At 28.6% G+C, this 19,567-nt stretch overlaps 2 protein-coding genes and 1 pseudogene across 2 annotated transcripts; 1 reads left to right on the top strand and 2 right to left on the bottom strand.

Annotated features, from left to right (window-relative positions):
• Nucleotides 1-294: 294 nt before the first annotated feature.
• Nucleotides 295-5,376, bottom strand: LOC113850657 (non-specific phospholipase C3-like). The gene is made up of 5 exons (XM_027481229.1): nt 5,309-5,376; nt 2,607-3,272; nt 1,357-1,766; nt 1,009-1,179; nt 295-729 (listed from the first exon to the last, which is right to left on the bottom strand). The coding sequence occupies exons 1-5, from the start codon at nt 5,374-5,376 to the stop codon at nt 398-400; spliced, it is 1,647 nt and encodes a 548-aa protein (XP_027337030.1). The 3' UTR covers nt 295-397.
• Nucleotides 5,377-9,475: 4,099 nt separating this feature from the next.
• On the top strand, nt 9,476-10,167 carry LOC113850655 (annotated as a pseudogene).
• Nucleotides 10,168-11,762: 1,595 nt separating this feature from the next.
• LOC113849430 (non-specific phospholipase C4-like) lies at nt 11,763-16,637 on the bottom strand. Its single transcript, XM_027479339.1, has 4 exons — nt 15,994-16,637; nt 14,416-14,825; nt 13,542-13,712; nt 11,763-12,097 (listed from the first exon to the last, which is right to left on the bottom strand). The coding sequence occupies exons 1-4, from the start codon at nt 16,635-16,637 to the stop codon at nt 11,763-11,765; spliced, it is 1,560 nt and encodes a 519-aa protein (XP_027335140.1).
• Nucleotides 16,638-19,567: the final 2,930 nt, after the last annotated feature.

Below are 19,567 nucleotides of genomic sequence, written 5' to 3'. Positions count from 1 at the left end.
AATAATTCCTTAAAAACCTGATTATCTACTTCTGCTTCATCTTTCTTTTTTCCTCCAAAACATCTACTATTATAGCAAAATGCAATGTGAATGATGTGTTTGTTTTACAATTTATTTTATTTCTTTCATTTAATGGTCAACTTCAACATGAGAAAGCAACTTTCGATTCTCAAAGCAGCTTCAAATGGGCATAAGCTAGTAGTTTCAGTGGGGCAATGAATAGTAAACCTTCTAATTTACACATTATATTGCAAATTTACATCTATTTAAAAATTTCACAGTGGCATTGCATAGCTCTAATCCTTGAACGACTCCTGACACCCCTTCTAACGAGACAAACACAAGCTTCATTATTATTTGGGTAGACATTATGCTTAAAAAGTGTATAATTTAATCATCAATCACAGATAATACAAGACAATAGCTTGTGCAAGAATGTTTTGGGTTGTATTGGGATATGTGGTCTAGCACAATGGACAATTTCAGATCCATCAATTCTACTTTGCTTTGCTTTCTCACACTCATTCAAGAATGTTCCTAATGCACCCTCGCAGTATTTAAGTGCCTCCGAAACAGTTAAGTTCTCTCTTAGCTTGTTGGGGTATATCGGCTTGCCATGATCCCCATTTAGAGTTGCTGCCATATATACCAATTCCTCCTGAAATTCACTCAATTCCGCTTCTTCTTTAGCCTCAGATTCTCGAAGTTTGATAGGTTCGGGTAGTTTCACTGAAAATTGGTAATAGAAATTGTCAAAAAGAAAGATTTTTTTAAATCTACGTATGTAATGTAATTATTTGTTACAGGAGTAGAACAACTTTCTCATAATACACCTTATTTAACATATTTATTAAAATTTATTAAAAAAATACAAAAATTATGAAAGAGAATGTAAATAACATTTTAAAGTGCTTTTCTTTGAGTGATCAGTTCTGGATAAGACATTTTAATTCCTGAAATCAATAACAGTAGAAAGAAAAAGGAAAGAGAATAAGATAGAGATTTCACCTGGGCAATCAGTTCTCGGGGTGCTAAGAGTTAAGAGTCCCTCGAGTGTTCCAGCCCATGCATCACGCTTTGTCAAAAACTGAGGTAGATTGAATATTTTCTTAACAGTTGCTGGTATTGATGAGTGCTCATACTGTGATGTTGGGAATGGCCCAGAAGGTTCGTGCAACACTATAAATAATCATTATAATACAATACACAGTTACTAGTTAGTAAATAGTAAATAGTAAAACTAGTCATTAGTTTATGAAATAAATAATCATTATTTACTCTTCCAAAACCTTCATCTTTTTTTTTTGAGACATCATTAAGAGGAAACCAACTATATATATGTAAATGTAATGATACCTTTGCCTGGCTGAATCCATGGAGAAATAATGATGGTGGGAACCCTTACACCAAGTCTATCAAACTGAAACTTGAATGGTTCAGGACCTGCCACGTCATCTGGTCTTGGTACTCCAGTCACAGGAGTTGGCACGTGATCATAAAAGCCACCATGTTCATCATATGTAATCACAAACAAGATTTCATTCCATTGTGGACAAGCTCTTAGTGCTTCATACACTTCTTTCACAAATTTTTGTCCTTCTGCCACATCATGAGATGGGTGATCATCATTCCCCGGTTGTGATAACAAGTCAAAATATCTTTGTTCAATCACCACGTAGTTTGGCAGTTTCCCTTCTTCACAGTGCTTCTTGAACTTTAAATCGAATTGATGAAAGTTGTCTACGTATTTCAGTTTCCTAAGATTTCTGAAAGTGCTCAATGGATTAATATGTATGTGCAAGACATAAACATATACAAAAGATAGTAATCATAATTTTTTTTAGAGGTTTGAGTTTGGGTTTATATTATTTATTTAGATAAGTAGTTCATGCTTCTAAGATTTAAAATTTTTCTAAAATGTCTAAGTATTTTACATAATTTAATTCAACCAAAACCAATAATCAATAAACCCTAATCGACAAAAAGCTCAAAAACTCCACATGTATCAATCAGTATTTTACTCTCTTGGCATTTTTGCTAAAATTGGTCACTCCAACTTGACTAACTTGACAATCAAGGAGTATCATTTCTCAGCATAATAATGGGCACGTCTCTAGGTAGTAGGATGATAAACTACCTAATTAGTCAGGTAAGGAGACGTTTTTAAGCCAACATATAATTAAATAGCCATTTAAAATATGACAATTTCCACTAATAGCACAGTTGTGTATAATACTTTATGAAACAAATTTATTATAAGGATTAGGATTAACGTAATTTGAAAAACAACTCCAGAGGATTTGAAATCTCATTTCTCCTACCCCTCTTCTCACACACAAAAATCCTCTGATGAGTTTTTATTTAATAAAAATAATATTTTTGTTAACATATCTATTTCATATTAATAACACGAGAGATATTTTGCCATCAACAACAACCATTTTCATCTTTCAAGTCATTGTCTTGAGTTGCCAATTTAAATAAAAAAAATAAAAAAAGCATAATTAATTATTTATTGTATTTTAAAAATTAAAAACAACGTTCTTATCATTATTATTAATAAAAACCAAGAAGTAAAAGACAATGGTAATTGGCAAGTGACTTACCTATAAAAAAGTGTAGCTGGTGCGGATTGATAATATATTCCAAAGCTGAACCCATTTTCGTCCAATGAATCGAAAATAGTCTTCTGCGGCAAACCCCCAATTAGTTTCTTTGTGTCCTGAGTGGTCAACCCATACGACGTCGCAGCATGCACGTAAAGCCGGTTCGGTTGGGTTGGACCGGGAACTGAAGAAAACCAACGATCACAAACTGCGAACTCCTTAACTAACTCTCGGTAAACCGGTAACAAATCCGGTTTGAACCCATTCATAACCGTTTCCGCCGTGGACCCCTTCTTTTGCTTCACGGAATTTAGAGCGAAGCCTTCCATTGTTGGCGGCGCCACCGCTGGCGAGGCTTCGGTCCACGGCTCTCCGAATACTTGCTCATAGACGTCCTCAACCGTGTGGCCTGGGTCCGGTTCGACGAAAACAGACCGGTCCCCAAAGTGAATCCGGTTCGAGCTGGGGTCGGCTGCTGAAACCGGGTTTGACTCTGAACCGGTGACTCCGTCAATTTCCGGGTTAAGGGACTTCATCCAACCCAATATGTGGTCGAAGGAACGGTTTTCTTGGACCAAAACGACGACCGTTTTGATGGGGTAGGACATGGCTCTACTAGTATTGGAATCTGAAAACGTTTTGATGTGTGGATGGTGTTGATCGATTCTGAAATGGGGTGGGAATAGAAACTTAGGAAGGAGAGTGTGTGAATTTTAATATATTATTGTGTAATGAAAGTTGATAATAATGGTTTTGGTGGAGCTCACTAGCACATGGTTTAGTTTACTATAGGAATATGGTAAAGGTGTTTTTGTCTCGTGCTTTACAGGTTTAATGCAGTGGTGGGCTCAATTTGGCTTCATTATTGTTATGGGATTTTGATTCTTTAATTATCTTCATTAATTTGTTGTCTAGATCGAGAATTTGGGATCTTATTTCACCTTTGATTGAGAGAGAATCAATAATTTAACTATGCTAATTATTAAGAGCCATTATTTAATGCTTTTTTACTTAGAAATTTTATATTAAAAAATTTATCATAAGCAGGGGCGGATCTTGCGTATGGCTACCCCAAACTTTTCTCAATTTTTTTATATATACTTTCATATATTTTTAAATTATATTTATATTATTATATTATTATTTGTTAGAAAGTTTGAAATTCAAATTTCATTCTCTTTCCAAAAATAAACTTCTTTCACATATTTTTTTATTTCAAGAATAGTAGTTATGTGATAGAACTTTATTTCTCCTAAAAGTTATTGTTCTAAAACACAGTTATCCACTTTTGGGTTTCATAATATTCATTCTTCTATCCAGTTTTTCTTTCAAGCTCAATGTTAAGTTGTTAACATTTCTACTCACAGGTGAATTACATTGAACTTGATTATTGATAACCCTCATAAAAAATTAAATTTTTTTAAAACTGTGGAATGAAATATTTGTATAAAATTGATGTTCTGCATTTTTTTTGCGTCTCTTCTTTTTTTTATGTTAAACATTTTTCTAATACTAAATATAGTAAACCTAAAAAGAATGTATTATGACAAAAACAAGCTTTGATTATGATTTTTATCACATTTCTAAGCTAAAATAGGAGATTTTGACGAATAACATATATCATATAATTTTATTTTATTAAAATTAAAATTTTGCTCAATGATACCAATTTTTTTATTTAGAGTCACATTTCAAAAATATAACTTATCCATTTATTAATTCTTTTAAAATCTATTTATTTCAATGTTTTGCATTGTGATAACTGTGAAGATAATTTTTTTCTTTTCTATACAAGTGATAAATTTATATTAGAAAAAGTATGATAAAGTGTCAAAGAATTGATTCTTTTTTCAAGAGAAAAGCTTGTGAGAAAGATTTGAAAAAATACAAATTGTATGTCAAGTGAACTTGAGAAATTTCCTGAGAATCCAAGAATTGAAGAAAATGAGAAACAACTCTCAAAGATTTCTAGAGTTACATATAATGAATTTGAAATTTCAGTGAAGCATTATTTGAGAGTTGAAATATTCTTTATTACAATTGGTAGGCAATTACAAGAGTTGAATTGTAGATTTAATGACCAACCAATGGAGTTATTAACTCTAAGCTTAGCATTGATTCCTAAGGATGCTTATAAAGCTTTTAATATTGAAAACATTTGTACTCTTGTAGATAAATAGTATCCCATGGATTTCAATGAGTAAGAAAAGATTAATTTGCATTTTCAACTTGAGCATTTCATTGTTGATGCTCGTCAAGATTCAAATTTGAAGAATTTATCAACAATGCAAGAGTTGTGTACATGTTTGGCCACAACAAAAAAGTCAGAAGTTTACTACTTGATTGATAAATTACTCCGTCTTATCATAACTTTTCCAGTTTCTACAGCTACAACAAAAAGATCTTTTTTCCCAATAAAAATAATCAAGACTAGATTGAGAAATAAGATGGAAGCTGACTTTTTAGCATATAGTCACTACTAGAATTATTAATTTTTACCAAGATTTTTTTTCCACGGTTTATATAACCATTGTTAAGTTTGAATTTTACCCGCAGTTTAAATAATTGTAGTTAAATTTAATATTTTACACGGTTTGCTATTATAATCGTAGTTAATTAACGACGGTTAAGAAAACCCCAGGTAAATATTAAAAAAAGTTTTATCAACCCCAAATACATATTTAACCTTCGCGCTCAGAAACCCCTCTCTACCAAAAACGTGAAACAGAAGCCCTTCCCTGCGCTCAAAATCCGTCTCTCCCAATATCATTGATTGAAATCAATTTGAACATCCACTATTGCCAAAGCCCCCTCTAAGAAGCCTTAGAAACCCCTCTTTTCCAAAAACATGAAACAGAAGTTGTCTTTCTCAACTCCGATGTTGCCTACCCTTTCCCGCGCTCACAAATCCTCTCTCTTTGAATTGACTTGGTGATGTTGTTTTTGCTCTCGTTGTCATACGAATGTATGATTTTTGTTTTATGTTTGGAGTTTTATGTTTAGGATTTTAGATGAACATTTATAATTGTTTTGGTTGCATTTATAATATGGATGATTAATCGAGAAATAAAACAAAGTTTGATAACTGACTTGATGATTAAGGAGGCACAACAAAGACTGCATCTGAGTATGGTAGTCTATATCGAAGAGGATATTGCAACAAGCTTTAGTTTTGACTCAATTATTAAAAATTTTAAGTCATTGAAAGAGCGTATAGCGGTACTTTGACTAAAGATAACTTTGATATTTAATGATAATCTTTTATAATTATTTTATGAAATGACTAGTAAAAGATAACAATTTTTCTAAAATTTTATCATCATAGATGTTTATTTTAAGTAGAGGAAATGATGAATATTGTTATTTCTTTTTTTAATTAAAAAAAATAATTTATATATAAAAAAAGTTAATTTGACACCTCAAATTTTTTGTCCAAAATTCTGCCACTGATCATAAGTATATTATTTTTTGAACAATTGAAAACTTAATAAAATAAGTTTTAATAGCTTTTAAAAAAAATTAAAATAATAGATTTTTAGAAATTATATCATAAAATCTCTTTTTATTTTTATAAATCTGAGAATAAATATTTGCGAGACTCATATTTACTTATATTTCTTTTTAGTTATAAAATTGCAGAAGAAAAGATGTGATTTGCGGATTAAACTCCATTAGCAGCAGGGGAAAAATTGAAAGATAATGGTAAATGATGCATAAGAGAAGACAGGTAAAGCCGAAGAGGAGAATATTGACAAAAGAAAAAAGACAGATAAACAAGCATAACTCCGTTCATGCATGATGAATAATTCTAATATATTATGTAAAAAATGAAATATATTTTATATTTTCAAAATATTAAATACATTAATATTTTCATTTAATATTTACTTAATAAAATATTAAAAATTAATAGAAATATATAGTAAGGGAATTAATATATTATTACTCTTTTCATTTTAAAATTCTCTCTTTTATTTGTCTAGATACAGAAGTTGATTTGCTTAATTCATCCTTGGAAGAGTTTAGTCATGCTAATAGTAATACCCTGTTCTATGTATATTTCTTAAGTAATAATACTTTTAATTATAAAACATATCAGTTAGTGTACATATATATATATATATAGAGAGAGAGAGAGAGAGAGAGATTTTAGTAATGCATAATTTGAAGACCTTAAGTAAAAAGTAGAAAAATGCACTTGAGTGAAGGATTTTTAATAAGATGCTATATTTTGTTATTATAATTTTTAACAGTGAACTTATCTATGAAATAATAACTAGAATAGTAATAAAGTTTTAGAGTACCAAAATTTATTTAAATAAAAGAATGTTGATATGATGATATTTAAGTAACAAGTTTTATATCATCAGAATTTAGGAGAAGAATAATATAGTCCCTACAACCGATTTAACTAGTTGTTTGTATTACCTCGTTAAAATTTGGATGCTAGCTGAACTTTTTGATGTTATGTCTAGAGTAAGGATTCAAATGGACAAAACAAAATAAGTATTAATTTAAAACACATAACAACAATATTAAGATGGAAATGGCAATAATGATGAATAATAATTTCAAACCTTATCAAAATACAACTTCATGCTATGTCTAATTCTACTCAGGTACATATGGTATGAATTTTTATTTACACAATTTATATTTTGAAATGAGTAATCAAAATGGTGGAAAGACACATTACATATTGGAATATTGAGAAAGAAAATAAGAGAAAAGGAGAAAAGCAAAAGTGAACAGATTGTACAAACTAATCTATTACATTGCATATATGAAAATGTTTTAATTTGTTTTGATTTGGGAATTGATGAAAGATATAGAATGGTGATGATGGCCACTTGATTCAAAAGTAGCAAACTTAAAATATAATTCATCAACATTCAGTCACATTCACAACGTGGCAATTGACATGCATATCGGCAATTCTTAAAATCAAATGTGCAACATTTAATTATTAATTCTAATTGATGATAGCAAACAATGATTATTAGTTAATTCTAAGTATGATGCACGGGTTTATTATTTGTGTTTTGTAGATGGATTTTTCTTTTGTTCTAATGATAATTTAACGAAAGAATGCATGGAACGTAGATACTTTACATAAGTTTTTTGAAAAAAGTGCAGAAAAGTCACAATTTTTTCCAAACGTTATACTAATTTTATTAAATTAGCTTCGGTATATTGCAATCTATTTTGCCTTTTTTTTTTCTATTAGGTTTATTTACTTGTCAGATTATATTTAAGTATAACGGTTAAAATAAGTATGAATTAATTCAACACATCACATGTTTTTGATGAATTAAGTTAAAAAACGACTCATAATAAGAATTTTTAGTTGTTTTAACTTGACTCATCCAAGTCAACTGTCAGGTTAATTCATAAATTTTTAATTTTTTAAAATTATATGACTACAAAAAAACAAAATTTTAAAATATAATATTATTAATTTTTAATATTTCTATTTTTGTAAATTTTTTATTCTTTTATATTTTTAATATAAATTAAAAATAACATTTTAAGTTGGTCAAAAAATCAATATAAATATATAGTTAATATAATAAGTTAAGATTTTTGTTTGTAGCAAGTTTACGGTTTAGGTACATATTACTAAGCATAATCTTAATGGCTAGTAAAATATCTTAATTTGCTTGTACTAAAGGAATTTTTTTTTATTTAGTTTTAAATTAGGCAAACTCTTAATTTTTATTGTGTTAAAAACACTTGAACTAAATAGAAATAATATAATTCAAATGAAAAACATTTTTAAGAATTGTGAATTTTTTGAAGGCTAAGATTCTAACGTCTTATCAAGACTTAAATATTTTTGTGAGGATCATTTTAAATTTATCAACTAAATAGGTTAATGGCACTTATCATTTACTCTTATTTTAATTTTTTGTTTTATTTACATTGACAAAGAGAATTCAAAATCTAACTTAGACTTTAAGAATATATCAATTTTCTTCTTATCACTAAACTTTTGTTACAATTAGCTCATATCATATATCTTGTTATACAATATTTTTTTAATGATTTTTGAGCCAAAATTGCATTTCAAAATGTAGTGCAAAAAATAACTTAATTTTATTATATATGCAATTGCATCATCTTTTTCTTGTTTTGCTTTTTTTCATTGTTCACTTTTATTTTGTACCAATTTTTAGGGTTCAAGAGTTTATTTTGAAAATCTTAATTTCCTCTTTTAATTTAAATATTTTTAGTCTTAGTTATGCTTTTTTTTTAAGGAAGATTAAAAAACCTCAACAGAATATAATTCAATCAATTTAGAAAGTTCTCTTTCCGTGTTCAATGTTCATTAACGTCATTAATAACGTTAATATTTGTTGAAAATTTCTTTTATTTTTGTTAAATTTATAAATAAAAAATATGTAATATTCATTAATGTTATGTACCAAAAAATAAATGGGTTAATAAAAAGAAAACAAAGAATGAAGCGAAATTTATCCTAACATATCTAAAATCTTGTAAAAGATTAGTATTTGTTGATGACATATTAAAAAATATTTGGATCCAAATCTTCTCTAGTTTGTGTTAGAATTAAACTTTTAGTTTTTTTTTTCTAAAAAAAAATAAAATTTTTAATTAAGTGAAAAAGTAAAATTTTTTTATCATTAACATATATATCTAAAATCTTGTACAAATTTATCGATGACATATTAAAAAATGTTTGAATTCAAATCCTCTCTAGTTTATGTTAGAATTAAACTTTTAGTTTTGTTTTTATTTAAAAGAGGAAACAAAATTTTTACTTAACTGAAAAAATAAATTTTTTTGCTTAAGCGAGTTACACATGTTTTAAAAAAAATAATGAGTTGTTTTATTAGCTATGATATAAGATGTCCCTTTCCTTCGTTAGCCACCACACAACACGTGTCACCAAATCTTTTAACTTCCAATTCCCAAACCCATCATCATCCCACTCTCTATTCATCTTCCCTCTTTTCCTATTCACACACACCCTCAACACTGGTTCTACTGTAGAGTAACTAGCTGAAGCATACTAAATTGAACTTGATCTCTAGACAAAGATTCTAGAAAAACAAAGAAATGATGTCACTAAATAACCGCATTTTATAGTTGCTACAACACCACCATTTTGTCTCATAAATCGTTGGAAACTGCACTGGCTCATCATTTAGCTATCAAATTGAGCAGTGCAAACCTTCCAAGTTATGTCCTTTCTAATCTTTTCGTGAAAGTTCTAGAAGTTGATGAAACCCTCATAGATGATATGATGATCGTAGAGCAATGTGCATTGTTTCTTGAACTTCAAAGGGTTTTTGACATGTTAAGCTCATAAGGTGGCTCATAAATTGTGGCTTCAGGGTAAGAAGGTTTTGGCTACGATGATTTTGAACTGTGTTTCTAAGGTTTTGCAGTGGATATTCATCCTGGAGCTAAGGTTGAAAGTGAGATTTTGCTAGATCATGCAGCTCGGATTGTGGTGGGTGAAACTATTGTGATTTGGAGTAATTTGTCAATTTTGCATAATGTGATTTTGGGAAAGACCGGTAAGATTGGTGCTTGATAGAACCACCCTTTGTTACATTGTAGATGAATCTAATTTTAAATAAAAGGTTTACTTTTTATTTAAGAAAAAATATGATTGAAGGCTTATCTTCCTCGTAAACTAGAGATGATCCATATCTGAAACATTAAGAAAAGCTCATAAATATAAGTAAAAATTTGTGTTATCATCTCCAATTAATGATGTTTCTTTATTGTACGCTTTTAAAGAAGAAGAAATAATTTTTTTTTTGTTAAAAAGTTTGTGATGAAAAGAAATGACTCTTGTGCTATCAACTTTATAAATTCCTGTATTGATTAACTTCTAAAATGTCAATGTTTATATATATAAAGGAGGATCTTCTTGTATCGGTATAAATTTAAATATTCATATATCCTGAGTCTTTTATTTAATTTATATCTAACGGTTAATGAAATAACAAATTATAACTCGTTAGAGATAAGTTAAATGAAAGACTCAAATTAATTGCAAGAGTTTTTAGACTTACACTAAAGAAGATCCTATATATATATATATATATATATAATATCTTTTAATATTAAATTATATATTTATTTTAAAATAAAATATTTATGCACTTTACAATCTACTAACTAGTTAGTATTGCATTTGAATATACTGAAACATTTTTAATTTATAAATTCATTTGAATTATGATAAATTTTACTAATATTTAATGATTTTTTTTAGATCTCTCTGTTTTATATACTTTTTTCATATTTATATTTTTTTTATAAAAAATAATAAATCAAATAATCTAATTCAAACCAATCCAAATCTTATTCAATTGGTTCGAAATGAGTTGGTAAAAAACAAAAATAAACCAAAACTATTTTTTTAATTGGTTTGGACATTATTTTTTTAAGATGAAATTATAAATTTAGTCTATATTTAATATATATATATATATATATTAACTTGGTTCTATACGAAAAATATTTATTTAATATTATTAATGCATATTAAATAGTAAAGATTAATCTAAAAACATTTTTTTATATAAGGACTAAAATTATAATTATTTTTTATAGAAACTAAATTAAAAAACATATTATCTAAAATATTGAGACTAAATTTATAATTTAATAATTTTTTTTTAAAATTCAAACCAACCTGGTCCAATTACTCTCAAACTTCTAGCTAATTTTATCGAATGGAGTCTAAGTCTCACTCCAACCCTTCAAAATAACGATACGACATGTTTGAGTCACAAGAAGAGATTGTTTTTTTTTTTTTTTTTCTGATAAAAAGTTATGATCAGAAGAAACTCTTCAGGTTTCCAAGATCAACTATGTAAGTTTCTATACTAGTTAACTAACTGAGTTTTTCCATTTTCTCATCAACATTTTAAAGGTAGATACAACTTAAGCTTAAGCATGGAGCCTGTTTTAACATTATAATATGCACGAACCTTTCTCTCTATTCTTTCTATGGTAAAAAGAAAACACCAACGTTGAGTTGACATGCATAGTTATGACCCATAATAAGTCATAAATGAATAAACTTTTTATTCAACATATCTTAACTAGTTAACGTCAATAAATCTTACACAACACGCGTTTCAAGCAGCAATTATGTCCAAAATGTGAAGTTGATTATCGATTACATGTTATACAAGACAATACATTTTGAAAGAAATTTTTGGAATTGGGTGGTGCACTTCCATTAGCACAATCCACGATTTCAGATTCATCAGCCCCATTTTGCTTTGCTTTCTCACACTCTTTCAAGAATGTGTCGAATGCACCTTCAACGTATTTAGCTGCATCCTCAACACTCATGTTTTCAGTTAACTTGTCTGGGTATGAACTCTTTCTATGATCCCCATTTAGAGTTGCTGCCATTTGTACCAATTCTTCTTGAAATTCACTCAACTTGGCCTGTTCTTGTGCAGGAGCTTCTCGTAATTTGACAGGTTCAGGCAATTTCTCTGTAAAATTAGCAATTCAAAGGGTCAAGAATTAAGGTAATCTAAATATTTATACACTTGGGTATATAGATGTAGTAAAATAGCACATTGATCCTTGAAACTAAAATGTATCACTAACTTTAAATTATTAAGATCTTTTTTAAGTTTTTCTGCTATATATGACATTTGACAACTTGTGTGAAATGGATGCATTTGAATAATTTTACGACTTAGTTTGAATGAATCAATCTGAATTTCAAGTGAACGAAAATTTTTAAGGACATGTATATCGTTGTTGTCCATGAAAGAAATGTTATTTTAGGTGTAAAAGTACAAAGAAATTGTCTATTCTATGTCTATAATTAGCACATCATATGAAGGTAATAAATACAATCAATTAAATTTTTTAAATTATTTTAAAAAATATGTAGTGAATGGCTTTTATATATTTTAAAAATAATAAATACTTTTTAATAAAAATACTTTATGTTTAAAACACTTGTGCATTTGCATATAAATACACATTATAAAAAATCTTAAATATGAATATTAAAATGATCTTACTTATGAAGGACATGAATTAATATATCAACAAATATTTTTTATTAAAATAATAGTAATAATATAATATTAATTCCGTTATATGTTGCATTTTTTTATAAAAAAAATATTTTTAATTTCTTAATTAATATTATTTATTATGTGTTTATTCTCACATGATATAAAAGTATTAAATACAAATTAGTAAAGGTTTTGAATTATGTAAACGGACAAGCATTAAATATTTTTTTTGTATACTTAATATAATAAATTTTTTATTTTAATATAAAAATTTACTTTAAATTTCTTATCTCGTGCATGTGCATTTGGGCATATAATAATAAAAATTAATATTAAAAAAATTTCGTTAGTAAATATCTTAGGACATTGATTTAAAAGAAATCATGGCAAGAATATATAATTAATTAGGTGTCACATTTTTATAACTTTTTAAAATTTTAATTTCTTAACTAGTGTTCTAAAAATATTAAATACTATTTTTTATTTAAAATAAAAAAAAATATGTACGTATAAAAGTACTAAATGCATCTATACTTTACATAACTTTCTTTAACTTTAAATTCATTCATAGATGTGTGGATATAATTTTTTTATGTGCAATAAGTTAATATATATGATCAACTCTCTCTTGAATAGAATCTTCTCTTCCTTCCACATTAATCTTGCAACTCATGTATAACAGTAATTATTTTTAAGCAATTCCTACAGTAAAAAGAAAAAGAACTTAAATGACAAGTGAGGCTCTATTCATCAGAACAACCTACATTTATTAAATACTTTTCATGCATATTGGCACATAAATATTAAAAACATGATCATAAATCTATCATCTTAGCAAAAAAGAAACAGAAAAGACAAAAGATAGATACTTTGTTTATGTTCAAATAAAAGAAAGATATTTAACCTGGACAATCGGTTCGTGGGGTGGTTCGAGTTAAAAGGCCTTCAAGTGTTCCAGCCCATTCATCACGCTTTGTCAAAAACTGAGGCAGATTGAATATCTTCTTCACAGTTGCTGGTATTGATGAATGTTCATATTGCGATGTTGGGAATGGTCCTGAGGGTCCGTGCAACACTGTATACAACATTTATTATTAATTAAAAAAATTAAACAGTATCTTAAAAAATTATTATATTAAAACTATAAATATTATTTAATGCATACTTTTAAAATCAATAATAGTATTCAACATGGTATAGTAAATATTCTTTAACTAATAATTTTAGAACACTTATTAGTAAGTTTAGTAACATTAGAATTTTATAGTATAAATATTCACTATAATGTAATTTCACAACGTCTACTGGTTGAGAGACTTGAGCTCCTTTGAATTTAGATACCATCTCCTCATTCAAAATTATGAAAGGAAAACACAAATGCGTGCATTGGAAAGAATATACTCGATTTAGAAAAATTAAATTTCTTGATTATAATTTATAAAGAAATAAAAAGAACCAATAAAAAAAAGCATAAACCAAACCTTCTTAATAAATTAAAATTAACTTACATATCTTAATTTTTAAAAAAAAATTCCCTACCAGGTTTCTCTAAAAATTAAGATGCATAAATTAATTTAATAAACAAAAGATATATAATTATTTTTGTTTACTTTTAAAATTCATTTGATTGTTTAATTTTAGAAGTATTTGTTGACAAAATGATTCAAAATAACTTAAATTTTTGTTTAGATTGAAATGCTGAAACACGATCCAACATGCAATTATAACATGATGAATTAATGTATAAAAGTAGGTGCATGGTTCTTATTCTTTCTTACCTGTGCCTGGCTGAATCCATGGAGAAATAATGATGGAAGGGACCCTAACACCAAGTCGATCGAACTTAAAGAAGAATGGTTGAGGACCCACAAGGTCATCAGGGCTAGGGACTCCATCCACAGGGGTTGGAACATGATCAAAGAACCCTCCATGTTCATCATATATGATCACAAACATCATTTCATTCCATTGTGGGCTACCCCTCAGTGCTTCATACACTTCTTTCACAAACTTTTGGCCTTCTGAAACATCGTGAGATGGGTGATCATCATTCGCTGGTGCTCCTATCAGGTCGAAAAACCTTTGCTCAATCACCACATAGTTGGGTAATTTTCCTTCTTTACAATCCTTCTTGAACGATAAGCCGAATGGATGAAACTTGTCTAAGTATTTCAGTTTCCTCAGATTCCTGAAAATGATTAGTGGAATAATTTGTCAACCAAACATATGAATAACAAACTAAACTAATAGGTATGCATGGCTTCTAAAAGCTTAGGGTGCATCATCAAATGGGGTTGCACAAATAGAATAGTAAATTAATATGGTGATTGTACTTTGAACTATTATAAAGTCTATTTTTAAACTGGATATATCCAAGTTAACTGAGGTCAACGCAAATTTATACATCGATTGCGATCTTTTTATCTCTGATTCTTTTGTTATGAAAATTGAGTACACTGTTTTTACTTTTTGGCTATGATTAAATTAGAGTACCTACTAATCACCAATTATTAAAAGATTAAAAATAAAAATATTATGTAAATGTATGAAATTCATTACATTTAGACATGTCTAAGTAAACAACCTAATTAAAATTTTATATAAAAATTATCAAAATAAAAACTTTTTCATAAACTTGAATTTTGAAATTTGCTAAATTAAGTTAAAAATAATTTATTCTGAAATAAAATTTATCGAAATAAATAAAAATATTATGAAAAATTTATAAATTATTTATGTAAACTCAAAAAAGTTGTTCTTATATTATTTCTTAAGAACTTCAATTATTTTAATACTTTTAGCCTTTTATATCTTCGACAAGCCAGTGCCCTCATCACTTGTCAATATTTTTTTTCTGAAACAAAAACACTTATTAAAAAGGGTTCCTTTTATATAACTACAGCATATTTTTGGAGTAAACTTATAGTAGGATAGCTAATACAGAACTTTTATGATAAAAAATAATTACGATCAACAACATCTTATACAAATAGTTACGATTTGTATAAGGTTCATTTAACTTATTTGAGTAAATATTTTTAGTATAACGTATAAAAATAAAATATTTTTAATTTATCCCAATAAATTTAAATTGAAAACATTAGTCATTTAATATATAAAGTCAGTTAATATATAATATCATCCTAAAATAAAAGAGATCAACTAAGACAAGGACATTTATTGTTTTTTCTTGAAGAAATACGACAAGGACATCATAAGTAGCAAGAGTCATAGATGATATTCGAGTTCGAGACAAATTTAATAGAAAGGGTAAAAAGAAAAGGGAAATTATAACAACCACAGAAGCAAGCAAAAGAATAAAGCAAAAACAGTAGCAAAGTAAAATATGCAGGAACCTGTAGAAAAGGGTGGCAGGTGGAGACTGATAATAGATCCCAAAGCTGAACCCATTTTCATGCAAAGAATCGAAAATGGTCTTTTGAGGCAATCCTCCAACAAGCTTGTTAGTGTCGTTACTGCTTAACCCATGCGACGTCGCAGAATGCACATAAAGCCGGTTCGGTTGGGTCGACGCCGGAACCGAAGCAAACCAACGGTCACATACCGCAAACTCTTTAACTAACTCTTTGTAAACCGGTACCAGTTCGGGTTTGAACCCGTTCATCACCGTTTCCGTCATCGTCGCAGTTGCATTCTTCGGCAACTGTTGCCGAGCCGCGTTCTGAGCGAAGCCTTGCATTGCCGCCGGCAACTTCTTCGCCGCCGAGGCTTCGCTCCAAGGCTCGCCGAAGATTTGCTCGTAGATGTCTTGTATCGAGTGACCCGGATCCGGGTCCACGTAGACCGATTGGTTCCCGAATTGAACCCGGTTCGAGTTTGGATCGGATGTGGAAACCGGGTTTGATTCTGAACCGGTGACTCCGTTGATCTCCGGGTTGAGGGACTTCATCCAACCCAGCATGTGGTCTAAGGAACGGTTTTCTTGAACCAAAACGACGATCGTTTTGATGGGGTAGCTGCTGCTGGAATTTGAAGCCATGTTTCTTTAGTTTTGATCAGATATCACAGAGTGAGTCACTTTTGTGCACAGCAACAACACATTATATGATGAAGTTGTACTGTTGATGAAGCAACTTAGGAAGATGGATTAACCACGAGAAAAAGAAACCACATTAATTGATTAACACGTTATTTCATATTTTAATTTATTATTATGTGTATTTTCTTACGCGAGCTTCATTAAATATAATTTTCGTGATTCGGTATATATAAAATTATATAAATATGGTACTATGACGAGTGGATAAGAAACGTGAGAAAAGGTGTGAGTGGCATGGGTTGTCGAGACTAATTATCTTATCGAAAAAAATTATTTGTAATTATTTAAATATTTTTTTCATCAAATTTAAATTGTTTTATATTTAATGTTACCATAAATAATAGTAAAATTACCTAAATTTTGTTCTTATCTTATTTCATGTCAACTATTCGGCTTTTCGTTTGGGAATGTACATATGACGATGGCCCAGCGAGTTAGCTCGCAAGTGGCAATCATGTTTCCTATTGAATTCTTTTGCTCATAATCATAGCTCCCCGTTGAGTGAAATCTCTTCTTTTTTTACCCCTTAAAGATTTGAGATTTGTTGTATTAATTTTAAACATAAATTTTAAGATTAATTATCAATAAATATGTAGTAGTTCATTGTAAATTATGCCCATGAAATGCCATAACAGTTATCTTGTTTATTTCAATCCGCAGCAAATCAAATGAAATTACTTGTGAGTTTTCATTATTGTCACGGGGATTCCTAAAATAAAATGAATTTAAATCATCTCTCTCTCTCTCTCTCTCTCTCTCTCTCAATTATCATGTGTCATTAGGTCAGTATAATACATTATTTTTTATAATATATGTAGTACTTAACATGTGTATGATTTATTATATAATTTATGTTTTCAATAAATATTTAATAATTTTTATCCTTAAAAGATAAATAGTTTAGTTTTTGAAAAATGAATATCATCAATTCAGATCTCTTACCATTGATAATTACATCAAGACCATTATATTGAGAACAAATCATGAAATTAAAGCGTTAAATTAATGTTATTTCTTATTGATGAAGACTTTACAATTAAGAGACTAGATTAATGTTTTTCTTTTATTAATGAGAGGATAAATTGATGACACACTTCGTATCTCAGAATTAAACTAATTCCACTTATCTTTTAGTAATATGTTTGAAGAGGTTATAGCATTCTGTAGTTGTCTAGAACAAAAAAACAATAATATTGTCTTGTTTATAATCTCTAATTGTTTCTCTTAACATATATAATCTTATGATAATAATTAAAAAATAGATTTCATATCTTCAACTCAATTTTCGGATCGATCTGTAGTTTTCATTGGTCAGAGAATTAATTATTGGAAAACCTAAATAAAATTAAAAAATAGTATTTTTGGATCACATAAATCAAGGGGGAAATTTTTTCACACAACTCCAAAATTCAATATGACAAATTGGTGGCGATTATTTAAGAAATGTGCGTGATATTACACTTATTATTCTTGTTGACTTTGTCTCCACATGCATACATACATGTTATGCCTTTTTCGAGATCCGAGTGTACAAGCTATGCCAACGAATCTGTCGAATCATACCAGCATATACTATACGTAAAAATTGCTACGTTGATCTGTTTTGCGTGTGATTTTTAAATTATGAAAGAAATTGTTTTCACGTAAAACAGTTGCGTCACATGCCATAAGTAACTTACGTGATTAAATATTTAATCATTAGTAGATTAATGTTAACAATCATTAGATTGTTGTTGCAGGTGGAATTTAAAGTTACACAACAGATAAAAACTCGAAACATTTGATTTTAATCCACAACTAGTTTTATTTTTTTAAAAAAGTTTATATTATTAACTAGTTGTATTATCACAAGTCAAAACTTTTGACATGGACAAGAACACAACGTCTTTTTTAAATATTGTGATAACAATTATTATATGATAACATAAACATGTTTGGATTGATTATATGAATAACAAAATAGAAAATAAATTTTGGGGCAAACTACAACACCACACGATCCCTTCATTTCAGTGGAGAAAATCCAGCAACTGTCAAATCGTTATCCGCTGATTGCTTAAAGAAAATAAATTTTTATACTTCATTTTTGGGATATGAAATAGGTTGAAGCAACAAAGATTTGAAAAAAAAAAAAAAAGAGAAAGTAAGCAAATATGATAGAAAATAAAGAGAAAGATAAAAGGAAAAAGGGCATAAAGAATGAGAGAAAATATAGGAGCTGATTATCAAAGCAAAATCATTATTTGGGTGTTTCATTAGATGGTCTAAAAAAATTTCTCTATAAATTATATTACTTTTACTTTTTCTTTTCTTTACAATGAATCCTAAAGTAGGACTCTTGTGCCAACGGTGATCCAAAATAATGGATCTGCAGCAAGCCACACACTACTTGTGCTCTTTTTCTTTTCTTTTCTTTTCTTTTCTGCTTTTTCATTTGGAACGAAGAGGAGCGCCTAGCAAATGAATTAAGAGATATTGTGGTTTGGTACATTCGGTTGATCAGAAAGAGTGAAGCATTAGATTTGTCCGCATGAAAAGAAAAGGAGATTGTGGAAAATAGTGAGTTTTAGTTAAAAGATGATGTGAAATAATTTATATAATGGATGTTTCAGTAAAATGAGACCATTCCCGTTACTAATTAAAATGAAGATAATGCAAATGCTATATTTATATTATTGTCACAATTTATTCTCATATTTGCCATTTCCAATACTACTCTTTCTTCATCTTTTGGATAGTTCGTCTTCATATTCCCTTCCTAAAAGTCGTTAGCTTTGTTCAATATTTTGTTGTTGAACAAAAGCAACAGAGGATATAGAAACTAAAAGTAGAATCTTTGAGACCATCAAAACTTTCGTCTTTGGGTTCGG

Source organism: Abrus precatorius, unplaced genomic scaffold, assembly GCF_003935025.1.
Source record: "Abrus precatorius isolate BTA unplaced genomic scaffold, Abrus_2018 Scaffold9, whole genome shotgun sequence".
NCBI classification, from domain to species: domain Eukaryota; kingdom Viridiplantae; phylum Streptophyta; class Magnoliopsida; order Fabales; family Fabaceae; genus Abrus; species Abrus precatorius.
The sequence above is the reverse complement of the archived record's forward strand: the minus strand, read 5'-3'. Positions and strand labels throughout refer to the sequence as shown.

Bases quoted from the DNA above. Each gene is read 5' to 3' on its own strand.
- LOC113849430 (XM_027479339.1), bottom strand. From the start codon at position 16,637: ATGGCTTCAAATTCCAGCAGCAGCTACCCCATCAAAACGATCGTCGTT. The intron at 13,713-14,415 runs GTAAGAAAGAAT...TGTTGTATACAG, and splicing joins ATGGATTCAGCCAGGCACAG to TGTTGCACGGACCCTCAGGA. The intron at 12,098-13,541 runs GTTAAATATCTT...CTAATTTTACAG, and splicing joins CCCACGAACCGATTGTCCAG to AGAAATTGCCTGAACCTGTC.
- LOC113850657 (XM_027481229.1), bottom strand. From the start codon at position 5,376: ATGATATTGGGAGAGACGGATTTTGAGCGCAGGGAAGGGCTTCTGTTT. The intron at 1,767-2,606 runs GTAAGTCACTTG...GAGCACTTTCAG, and splicing joins CCAGCTACACTTTTTTATAG to AAATCTTAGGAAACTGAAAT. The intron at 730-1,008 runs GTGAAATCTCTA...ACCAATTTTCAG, and splicing joins CCCGAGAACTGATTGCCCAG to TGAAACTACCCGAACCTATC.